This window comes from Sminthopsis crassicaudata, chromosome 1 (assembly GCF_048593235.1).
Source record: "Sminthopsis crassicaudata isolate SCR6 chromosome 1, ASM4859323v1, whole genome shotgun sequence".
Taxonomy (NCBI): domain Eukaryota; kingdom Metazoa; phylum Chordata; class Mammalia; order Dasyuromorphia; family Dasyuridae; genus Sminthopsis; species Sminthopsis crassicaudata.
In genome coordinates this window covers 646,478,751-646,491,693 of record NC_133617.1, presented here as the reverse complement: position 1 = coordinate 646,491,693, position 12,943 = coordinate 646,478,751, and the positions used below count along the sequence as shown (strand labels likewise).

Sequence of the window (12,943 nt, the reverse complement as noted above, 5' to 3'; positions counted from 1 at the left end):
GCCCAGGGTCACATAGCTAGGAAGTGTTAAGTTTCTGAGACTAGATTTGAACTCAGGTCCTCCTGAATTCAGGGCTGGTGCTCTATCCACTGCGCCACTTAGCAGCCCCCGAGAAAAATGATTGTTTTAAAAAAATTGGGAAAATGATAGTTTTAAATCACTTTGAGAAAAATGCTAAGTATTGCTCTTTAAAAAAAAAAGAACTAATGATGTTCAATCAGCTTCTTTGAAGGAATCAAAGTATTATTATGAGGAAATCATTAAAATAGGATACGGAAATCTATTTGAGCAAACTTTTCTTAAAGGACAATTATAAAATCTTAGAAATTGAAGCAAATTGAAGTCAGGTCAAAAAGAGTGGATGTATATGCTCTGTGGATTAAATTTTTGTTTGTGAAAGTTTCATATTGCTAACAAGGATCAAATGAGCTCTCTCTTTAGAGGAAGATTTGCAGACACAGATTTTTTGGCTCAATAAAACTAAGAATTCGGATTGTCCAAAGGGAAACTGATTTTCTTAGAAGACAGTGACTTCCCTCACACTAAAGATTTTCAAACAAAGGCTGAATGGCCACTCTTGGGCAGTTAAATGGAAGGGATTCTAGATAGGGGAGGGATTAAACTAAATTGCCTTGAGAAATCCCTTCAACCCCAAGACTGTTGTTATTTTTCATATTTCTTATGCCATTTTCCATTTTTTACATTCTTCCTTGTGTTACATTTATTTGTATATATATGACATTTCCTTTATTGGATTATAATATTGAGGGCAGGAATTATATAGGTTTTCATCTTTGAATCTCTCTCATCTCTTAGCATAGAGAATTAAACATAGTAAACTCTTAATATGTAAATCTTTCAAAAGATTCATGTTCTTATCAAACAACCAATAAGCATTCATTAACTGTTTACTCCATCCAAGTACTTTGCTAATCATTTAGTATACAAAGCAGAACAAAAACATCTCATGTGCTCAAGCTTATATTATAATGTAGGAATATATAATGTATACTATAATGTAATTAAATGCATAAAACATGAAATACATGTTACAATGTATATGTCATATATAACACAGATATAATGTATAATATAATGTTATTATATATAATATATATATAGACACATAAAATAAATGGGTACAGAAATGGGAGAAGATAACATTAGCAGGAAAATATTTCATTAATAGCTTCCAACTACTCAGATTAAGACCTAATCAAGCTTCTCTTTCTTTGTGATTTTTTTTGGTGTCTTCTCCAGATCCTCCATAGAGATTCTTTCCCACCCTAATGGAAGCATAATAGATCTTTTAACATTTTGTGATCACTCAGCATTTTCTATGGCTACCTAGAATTAAAAAGAAAGTCCTTATTTTGGCATTTAAAAATCTTCACAATCTGCTTCCAATTTATCTTCCCAGTATTATTCACATTACTTTCCTTCCTACACTTTGTGTTTTGGCCAAACTGGCCAACTATTGCTTCCTGAAGTTGACATTTCATTTTCCCACCTCCATGAATTCATCTCCTTTGCCTGAAATACAGTTCCTCCTATTGCTTCAAGTAGGTTTTAACCATTGGTTGGCAGTGCTGTCCCAACCTGATCACCAAAGAAACCAGGCATAGAAAAGGTCTAGGTTCACCGTGTCAGTTATAGGCTCTTCACAATACAAGGAGGTCCTAGGAAGTGTCAAATATTTGCATTTCTCAGAGAATTGACCTTCCTCCTCTCCCTTCCCTTCTCTTCTCTTCCCTTCCCTTCTCCTCTCTGCTCCCTGTCTCCTTCCAAGCACTTTAATACAGTTGTTATACTCTATTATCTTATTATCCTATGGGGTGTGGTCAATGCTGATTTATCCAATTAACTCTTGATTCCCCACCTCTTGGGGAAAAAAAAAAAAAAAAGAACTCCCTTTCTTTCCCTAGGTCTGCTGTATTTTGCTGTATTTCCCTGAACCTAAACAAGATTTAATGGAATAAGCCGTAAAGATGAGCTATCAAACATGCTATTGCATACAGTTTTTGCTATAGACATAGAACCAATTTTTAAAAATCCCAATAGGACCATAAAGATACATCCTTTCTCAGACTTAGACAGTATTCACCCAGACTGTGGACAATCTCTAAATCTGTGAATATAGAAGAAAACACTGTTTAGCTTCAGATAGTCCTGGGGTAACAGGTGTCCCAAGTCTGAGCCCAGTATAGAAATCCAGAAAGCCAACATACTAGTGTAACAAATGGCTCTCTGGGCTGACTCACTGATTTCTCGGCATCTCTGATCCAGACTGTCTGCTTCTGAGTCCTTCTAGATGCTAGATGCCAAACTTGGTGCTTTTTCTCTGGGTATCCTGTGGTTTCACATCATATGAGCTTATCGCACATGAAATTGTGTTTTAGAATTAAAGGCAGGTACTTGTCCTCCATTCCACTATATTTCCCCACCCTTTTCTTTATGTTCGTGGAATTAAAAAAAAAATTGGCTGACTCTCAGCTTTATAGATATACACACTCTCAGAGGTTTCATGAGTTTGGATGGCAGCAGGCTGTTAACTTGAGACATGGTGCCTGTCTTTCAGATGAATCATAGATAAAACTCCAATTATATTTATCTTCCTTCAAGGCTCAGCTCAGGAACCATTTCCTATGTAAAGCCTTTCCTAATTTTACCTTCTTCTATGCTTGTTCCTCCATCAAATTAATTTTTACTCATTTGAAGACACGTTAGTCAGTCACTTTGTATTAATTAAGTGCCTTCTATGTTCCAGGTGCTGTGCTAAGCCCTGGGAATACAAAGAAAGGCAAACAAACACACACGTTATTATGGTAGAAATGCCTCCTCTCCGATCTCATGTGATGGGTAACTGCTGCCAAAAATATATTTATCACAACGCAGAAATTATGGAGTCAAAAAATCAGGATTTTTATTAATGTTAAATGTAGATTCAGGCCTCAGAGAATACCTGAACCCCAATTAACACCCTTACAAGTCCTTTTATAGGCAAAAATACGTCGGAATGACAGAGAAATAATTCACATGTTTCAATCGTAAATTCCTCTTAGGCCATAAAAGTTAAAAAGAAGATAGATCCATAATCCTAAATTTTTTCAATATCAACTAAGGCTTGTAATTTAGTTAAATAAAGCCATAATCTCATACATCCCTTGACACTGTCAAACAAGCTCTTTAGGTAAAACTAAATCAGTTTTTCAGATTGTTACATTTAGTGGTTTCACAAATAGGACTGATTGAGGATAATTTACATGTTGCCAAGGAGTCAGAGACTATTGACATTCTTCTTCTTTACTTGTTATCTAAGGAATATTTAAGGCTTTAAAATACAATTTCACATTACATGGGACAAATTTTGGTCAGGCCATGAGTACCTAATAATAAAAAGAATTTTAAAATTTCTGTAACAAAGCAAAAACTGTTCATGCTCTCACAGAGTTCATAGTCTAAAGATGAGGTAACAATCAAATATACAGGTGAGATGGGAAGGTGGTCCCTGAAGGAAGACATTAAGATTAAGAAATTGTAAAGTCTGAGATTAAGAACTGTTAAATTTTTACTTTTGTATCTCTGCTTCTTAGCACTGTATCTAGAAAGCATTTAAATGCTTATTGTATTGAGTTGAGATTGAAAAAGCATAGAACTTCCATGAAGATCTTGATGTCATTCGTCAAAGCAAGATTTAATGACTTCAATACAGAGGTGGACCCAGAGGAAGAGAGTGAAAAATATGTTGAAATATATATGTATATACATGTACAAAGATTATAACATATAAAATAGAAGTCAAAGATGTCTAACTTATTCAGAAGTTTCATGTTTAATATCATAAATAGATTTCTCAACCAGAAACATAGTTTTAATCATAAGCAGAAAGAAATGAGCAACTGCTTTGGGAGGGGGAATTATTCCTGAGTTAGCTATCTTTGGCTCTAAATACCATCAACCAGTTGTTGTTTTCAACTTTTCATGACCCTGTTTGGGGATTTCTTGGCAAAGATACTGGAATGATTTGCCATTTTCTTCTCCAGCTCATTTTTACAGATGCGGAACTGACGCAAACAGAGTTAAGTGGCTTGCCCAGAGTCACACAGATAATAAATGTCTGAAGCCATATTTAAACTCAGGAAGATAAGTCTTCCTGATTTCCAAGGCCAGTGCTGTCTATCTACTGTACTACATAGTTGCTCACCATCAAAGGCAGAGCAAAGATCAAACTCACTGCCAAATTAGAAGAATAAAGATTAGAAGAATATCTTGTATACACCAAGTAGTTCCAACCAAATCTAAGTGAATAGCTGTTGACTCTCAAAATGAGAAATGAATACATGAGAGATAAATGTAAAGATAGTAATTCTTGAGATATCCTGATTATTAGAATGAATACTAAATCTAAGGATCCAGCACTAGGTCAGTTTTCAAATCTGCCATTTACTTCATCTGTAACCTTGGTCACTTAATTTTTATTTCCATTTCATTCTTTTAAGAAATAAGGAGTTTGGACCAAATGACCTCTTTCCCATTCTGAATTTATGATCCTATGGTTTTAAAAAGAGTTAGATAGCAGATGACCAAAAAACAGGGGGAAATGGGTTAAAATGTAAAAGTTAGAATATATTATAGTGATAGAATTAGTAATGAGTGGGAAAATATTTAGTTTATGTATCTTCTTATTAGCAAGTTACCTCTTTTATTTATTATATCTCTTTATCCTCTCTCTTGTTAACATTTTATTTGGGAGTTCTGGTTTAGCTCTATGATAGAGAACCCAGTTAGCTGGACAGTAAGAAAAGTAAATGTTTATGGAAAAAGATGCCAGGCTTTACAGGGTTTAACAGAATTATCATTAATTCTTATGCTGTTTTTATGTAGAAGTAATGGTATGGATGTAGTTTTGAGTCCTCTTCCCATTTAGAGGACCAACATTTTTTATTTTTAAACAGTTTTGAAGCCTTTTTTAAAAGGGAGAACTCAAGACTTTTCCCCTTCCCTATTCCATTGTTAAAAGCTGAATAGGTCATATTTTACATACATATACACACATACATACACATATATACATATATATATATGCATATATATATATAAATGAAGGTCAAAGCTCATCTCTCAACAGAGGATGCCATTACAATGAAAGGCTAATTGTACCTAACATTTGTAATCCTACCTAATGGGCCAAAGTAGTCATGCTTTGTAGCTCTGATTACAATGAAATTCTATACAGTGAATAATCCAGTATATTTCTATAGTTTGCATCTGGAGAGAAGTCAATTTCACTTATAATCTGTTTTAAAAGTTCTGATATTCTAGATTTATTCTGACTTTTATTTATTTATTATTATATATGTATGAATATATATATATGTGAGTGTGTGTATATTATATATAATACATACATACATACATACACACACACACACATATATAAAATTGTCCCCAGAACAACCTAATTTAGCCCATTATTCTGTGAAGCAGGGAGGGCAAAAGGTGAAGCAATATGAGCTAAGCTTAACACAATTCCTTTGTTCAGATTGGAAAGCCAATGTTTTCTTCAAAGTTCCTACAGACTAAAGAATAGATAAACCAATAAAAATTTTCTGAAATTTTTGCATTGTTAAATTTTTCATCTTTTCTTAAATATAAATATTATATCACACCATAGTATATCATAAATACATAAAAATGTGTATATATGCCTATATAATTGTGAAACCCTACAATATCCAAAGAATCAAAATTATAGGTGACCAAAAGAACTTTGGAAAGATACATATTAGGTATAAATAGGTTGTAACATATTAGCTACATAATTTGAAAGAAGTGGTATACATAAGTGCAAGCTAGGAAATGTCTGGTCAGAAAAGGAAGTTGGTAAATCATGCAGGATGAGAAAGGCTTCATAAATGTATATCTTAAGCCATATGCTATCAAAAGGCTTGAAGAAAATTCTCTAGTGGACTTATGGAAGGATTTAGAAAATAACTATGCAGAAAGAGAAGTCATTAATGGCAGTGATATACTTTGGATAAAATCATGGATCCACTGAAAATACATGATCTCATCTCATCTTACTATACCATTGAGCAGTGTCTTAATTGCTTTCAGTTAAACAGTATAAAGATTTATTAATTGCTTATTATAAACGATGCTTTATGCTTGATGCCGAGGGTCCAAAGATGAAAATGGCTCAGTCCCAGGCCCTCCTTCCCTCCTCCAGCAAACTGAGGAGGGGAGGAAGTTAAGAACATGTGCACAAATAAGCACGGTGTAAGGTACAATGCAATAGTACCAAAGTAAAGATCTGGACAAAGTGCCCTCAGCACGGTTTCAGGAACATGGTAGTCATTTAGTAAAGGATTGTTGATTTGAGAAAAGTACTTATGAAAAATTTGAGAAGAGAAAGACCACTTTCAGCAGAAGGTAATAGCGCAAGCTGGTTTGCTACTGCACAGAGGTGAGAGAGAGCAAGATGAGATCAGGGAACAGCTGGTAGCTCATTCTGGTGATAAAATGTAGACAAACAAAAAATGGATAGAAAGTAGATTAAAAAGTAGATGGAGTAGATAAAAAGGAAGCATATTGAAATTTGAAAAATTGTATGTATATACATATACACATACATCAATGGTGCATAAACAAAAATAGGAAATAAAATATTCATCATTATAACTATTTTGTTCAGTCATTCAGTCACGCCCTTCTCTTCATGACCCCATTTTTTTTTTGTTTGTTTGTTTGTTTTGTTTTTGTTTTTGTTTTTGTTTTTTGGCAAAGATACTGGAGTGAGTGCCATTTCCTTCTCCAGCTCATTTTACAAATGAGGAAACTGTGGCAAACAAGGTTAAGTAATTTGCCCAGAGTCACACAACTTATGAGTGACTGAAGCCAGATTTGGACTCAGGAAAATAGTCTTCCTCATTCCAAGCTTAGTGCTCTCTATCCACTGTAACACCTACCAGCCCTTAATGATAAATTTTATGATCACAGATTTACATTTGTGTTAAGTGTATTCTTTAGAGATAGCATTAAGTAGAAGGAAAAAAAAAGTTATTTGTTTAATTTAAATTCCTGTTCCAGAAGGAGTTTATCACATGTAACAATTATTTTGGAAAAGATTTAATTATCATGATGCTATAGAAAGGAAGAGGCTATAGTGAATAGAGTACTGGAATTGAATTTAACACCTCTTACTCTGCCCCCTGCTTATTAGCAGATGCTCAAGGACAAATTATTTAACTTCTTTGACTCTCAGATCATTTTCTAAAACTATATCTTATAAATGAGTTGTGACACTGAATGTATGTTTAGCTTTCTGCCAATTCAACCAATTCTTCATTTTGCATTTCAGATAGTGGTGATACACATCACTCCAGTGGATGATGAGCTCCCAAAAGAGGTTCCTGGAGTGATTCGGCATTTGGTTGTCAAGGAAACAGAGGTGGCTCATCTCACAAAGAAACATCTACATTTTGTAGATACAGAATCTCATGAGAGAGAGCTTCTCTACACCATAACAACACCTCCATTTTTCTCCTTCAGTTATGGGTATGTTAACTTTAAGTGGAGATAAAATGAAAGGGTATTTCTGTTGCCTTCCTTCAGCAAGCATTTTTTTTTTAACACCTTTGCCTTAGTTCTAGTCTAATGCTTACTACAAAAATGCAAATTCTGGATTTGACCAAGCAAATGAGCAAATGACAGCTCTTTATTAAATGCCATATGTGTACAGAGCATTCTAGTAGATGTAGGGCAGCCAGGTGGTGAAATGCATTGACTTATAGTCATGGAGATCTGACTTTAAATCTAGCCTCTTGACAGTACCTGTGACTCTAGGAAAGTCACTTAACCGCTATTTGCCTCAATTTCTCATCTGTAACATGGGGATACACTGGGGAAGGAAATGGAAAAATATTATAGTATGTTTGCCAAAAAAAAAAAAAAGAAACAGAAAAACAAACCCCATGGACAAATCCATAGAGTGAATGACTGAACAATCATAGAGAAGAGGTATAAAATTTATTTGGGAACGGAACAAGCATCATTAAGAGTATGTGCCAGACATTTTACAAATATTATCTTGTTTAATCCTCACAAAACCCTGGGAAATAGGCACTAGTATTATCCTTATTTTATAGTTGAGAAAACTGAGGCATACTGAGGTTTAATAACTTACTTAGCTAATTAAAAGAGAGAGAGAGAGAGAGAGAGAGAGAGAGAGAGAGAGAGAGAGAGAGAGAGAGAGAGAGAGAGAGAGAGAAAGAGAGAGAGAGAGAGAGAAGAAAAAGTGATATTTGAATTCAGGTCCTCTCAACTTCAGGCCCAATATTCTATCCAATATACCACCTAGCTGCCTCAATAAGCCTTTGCCCCTGCTCATATGAACCTTGTCATTACATGTTAAAAACATTAGAAAAGCCATATATCATGTCAGGTGCTCAAGGGAGATAATACATGTGATAGTCATAGAGGTATGAATTACTATTGTTATTATCATTGGCATGGGGCATTAGGTTATTACCGACAAGAGGGAATCATGGGAAAGGTGGCATTTGAGTTGGACTTTACAAGATGGATAGGGAGTCAGCAGACAAGGATGGAAGAAGAGTCATTTATTCTTACCTCTGGGAACTTCCTCAGGAAGAGTATGGAGAAAGACTAGTACAGGGAATGTTCAGGGAACAGAGTTATATGACATGGACTTAGTCTCAGGAGTTACATGGTGTGAACCCACAACCATCACTTCAAACACCCACTTGTGGCCTCAAACTTACCCTGTGTCAGTTGGGGAATCATCATTTATGTGCAAAGACAAACCATTTGCACCAGGGCCAGAGAAGTCCAGAAGCACATTATGTTTGTATCCTAAACAAAGTCGCAGTCTAATAATTTTTGGGATGGTAATAATAACTTCTTTGCTCATGTCAAAAAATGAAGCATTATACTCATTTTCTAAACTACATTTGGATCAGCAATGATGAAACTGCCTTGGGAGTAAACACGCCAACAATGCCATTTGGTTGTCTTGGCAAACAATGACAATCGGGAAGTATGTTCTCTTCCTGGCCTGTGAAATTTGAATTTTGAAAATGAGGTCCCAGATTTGATGGTAAATGCACTAATTGGTGCTAATTTCTTTCCTTAGCCACTCTGATGCTGGGAAACTGTTCATGGTGGATAGCATATTGAAGCTAGGCAAGGATCCTTCAGCTCCTGGATTGAGATCATTTACTCAGGTGCGATGTTGTGTATGAATATCAGGTATACATGCAAGAGACATCTTGATATTGGGACAAGGGGGAATTACCCCAATATTGGGGACTGTTTGCTGAATGATGTGTTAATTTTTTTCCTTTGCTCACTCTTTCCTTACTCCTTCTGCCTATTGTCCATGAGAAATAGAAGAAATGGTGTTCAAGGCAAGGAAGATTCATAGGCAAGATTAGCAGCTGATAAAACTTTTTCTCATGGACATAGATTCAGTCATTTGGAAAAAAAAAATCCATGAAATCATAGTGGCAGTAGAATTCATAGTGATATGTTGTGGGGGTAAGGTCCACAGTTCACAGACCATTGGTTACATTTTCAGAGATCCCTTTAAATTTGTAAACTGATATTAAATAGACTATTGATTATAAAAAATAAATGAGATGATAAAAGTGAGAGTATTAATGAATTGTAGAATAATATCCAAATACACAGTATTCCACCTCTGAAACTTACTAACTTTGTGACCATGAGCATAAATTATATAACCTGGGGAAAAATTATAGAAATACATACTCAACTTTCTTTCACACTTCTCAGGCTATCTTCTGTGTGTCTCTTGGCTGTTGAATGCAGCAATTCAATTTATTTGGCCAGACATTTGTGAAGCCTCTCTGAGCACTATACTAGCAGCGGAACAGAGAGAAAATTTAGGAAAGGCCTCTGTACTTGTATAGCTTATATTCTGTTAGGGAGATAAGAGAGAAGATAGATGTTTACATATACAACATAAGTGCTTTAAAGAAATAAACAATAAAGTGCTAAATGAAGTCTGAGTTGGAGAGAGGAAATTATCAAGTGGTTCAGGAAAGATAATGGAAGTCCTGGAATTTAAGTTGAGTTGTGAGTTACAGTCAATTCAAATCAAATAAGTCAAGATTTGAGTATCTCTTTTATTAGGCTCCAAGAGGGGCATAACATAAATGTGAATAAAAGCCAGTTTTTGTCCTCAAGGGACTAATAGAAGGTGCTAAGACTTACTCTAATATTTTAATGAATCCAGATTTATAGTTATATACCACTCCCTTTACCACTAGAGATCCTAACCTACTAATACTGTCTTAATTCTGTATAACTTTTGTCTGTCTTTCCATAAATCCTCCATAGAGGATCTGCTCAATTTATTAGGCACGTTCCTCTATGTCTTTTAATATTACATATGATACCTGTGTTTTCCATCTGATTACAATATCAGTTTACCTAATTTTATGGCCACATCATCATTTTCATAATTACCATCATCATGAAGATAACTAGCATATATGTAGTGATTTAAAGTTTTCAAAATTTTAAAATATTATTTCATTTTACAAACCTGGGTGATAGGTGCCATGATTGGTCACATTTTAAAGATGAGAAAACTGAGGTTGAGAGAGATTCAGCAGTTTGTCCAGAATCACACAACTCATAACTCTGCAATTCAAATTCAGGTCCTTCTGATTCTTAAGTGAGTTGTTTCTCTACTGTGCTAACTTGATGCAAAAATATTTTTAATTTGCTTTCGTATCATTTCTTATGCAAATCAATTTTTTTATTTTTATTTTTATTTTTTGCTGAGGTAATTGAGGTTAAGTGACTCGCCCAAGGTCACACAGCCAGGAAGTATTAAGTGTCTGAGGTAGGATTTGAACTCACATCTTCCTGACTCCAGCACCAGGAGGACTGCACTTTATCCCTTGAGACATTTAGCTGCTCCAAGAGTCATTATTGATAATACCTTGCATATTGCCTTCATGTGCTTTGGTTTATTATTTATTGTCCTTCAGATCACTTGTGATTTTTCTGAAATCTGGGGTATTTCATGATATATAATAATATAGTATTACCAGAAAATCATTGATGTAAAAGAGTTAGAATTTCATTGCAGGACACAGTTGGAGTCATTGAAAATGCTGCACAATTTCCAAGTGAGATCCTGCCTACTTTCCTTCTCTTAGTCAACATTAGGCTCCACTAATTTCTTCTCTATAAATAGATGATGAGACACAAATAACCATACATGTATAATGTGAAAATAGAGTAAGAGCAGTGTAAGATGTTCTGTGACTTTTAGATGAGGGAGAGAAGCATTACTAGCATCTCACTAGTTTCTATTGGTTGTCTTTCCTAATTTGTTAAGAAAAGCAAACAAACAAACAAATAAAGAAGCTGATCTTACCTTTTAGAGACCATCTCAGTAAAAATTTTAAGATTACATTTGAAAAATGCTCTTTAGGCTGTTCAATGCCAACTGCTACAAAAACCTCTGTTTCAAGTTCTTGGTCGTTACAAACTTATCTTTCCCTTTGTTAATTGTCTTTGCAGCATGCTGTAAACCACATGAAAGTGGCCTACATGCCACCCATGCAAGACATAGGACCTCGTCTCCAGCATGTTCAGTTTGTTTTCTCCATCAGTAACCAACATGGAGGCATTTTGCATGGAATTTGCTTTAATATTACTATTCTCCCTGTGGATAATCAGGCTCCTGAGGTAGGTACAACTTTGAAGTGGAGTAGAAGATGGATGAGAAAGAAGGGAAGGAAAGAATTAGACAAAATTTCACATTTCTTTTGATATTTTATTTGGTCTTTTCCTTTGCATTAATTTCATTCTCCCTCAGAGCTATAATTAACCATTGAGCATCCAGGGTAAGATGCATATAAAATCTTTCAAACAAACTCTTGAAAACAAATTTAATGAAGGAGGGCATAGGAAAAACCCTGGGAAACTAAAGCTCTTGAGGGAGACCTCTATGGGCAGAGTTCCCATTCTTGGGAATTTGGTGTTAACCTCAATTGTTTCCATCCTGCCAGAAGAATGCAATGTGCTGCCAGTGTCCCTTAAATTTAAGAGCCTTGGGGCAAGCCCCAATTTCCCTAGACCAAAGAGCTAGAGCTGGAAGGGACCTTGGAAAGGAGGTTACCTAACTTCATTTTACAGATTGGAAAGTGAAGTTTAGTGAAGTTTAGTCATTCACTCAGTTTATAAAAGTTGTAAGCATTAAAAGTGGGATTTGAACCCACCTCTTCTGAGTCTAGAACTAATGCTTCCCCTTCCCTTAAAATGATTTTTTTCCCTTTAAATAATCTGAGAGCAAAGATATAGCACATCTCTCTTCTTTCTATATCTTAATATATAACAGAATAGAAACTAAATTGAATTGAAGAAAATGACTTTTTCTTAGATTTTTTTTGCAATAACATACTTTAAATGCCATTAATTCAAAATATAGAGAGATTTTTTACTTCTCATGTAACTATAATTCAATTAACTAAAGGTGAAACTTTCTAGTTCCCAAAATGTGGAGATATTTTCAAATTTCATCAATATCTCTTTAATTTTATGTTCTCCTGCTTCCTTGTGTCTCACATATTGAACAGTGGAAGGAGATTAAATTATGGGTTTCCTAGCAACCAAAAAGTGCTAATTTGCTTTCACTGCAGGCCAGCAATGCTACCATATAATCTAGATAGGCTTTATAATTTTCCAAAAGGAACTAAAAATGGATTTATCTTTCCTTATTTTTTATCACCCAGTGTTTAGATAAGCCATAAGGAACTGTAGTCCATCATTAAAATGTAGATTGCTACCTGTACTTTTTTTATCATTATGATATTGACATTTTTCAAATAAAATTAAATTTTTTCTATTATCAAGAATGTATTTATTTTTCCCTCCCACCCCT

At 34.7% G+C, this 12,943-nt stretch overlaps 1 protein-coding gene across 5 annotated transcripts in view; it reads left to right on the top strand.

The window, feature by feature from the left end:
• Nucleotides 1–12,943, top strand: part of FREM1 (FRAS1 related extracellular matrix 1) — a 146,001-nt gene that overhangs the window by 46,467 nt on the left and 86,591 nt on the right. For all 5 annotated transcript variants that reach the window (XM_074282924.1, XM_074282926.1, XM_074282928.1 and 2 more), the window contains exons 11-13: nt 7,361–7,557; nt 9,155–9,245; nt 11,581–11,748. In XM_074282924.1, coding sequence (XP_074139025.1) covers nt 7,361–7,557; nt 9,155–9,245; nt 11,581–11,748 — 456 coding nt within the window. The remainder of the gene's footprint in view (nt 1–7,360; nt 7,558–9,154; nt 9,246–11,580; nt 11,749–12,943) is intronic.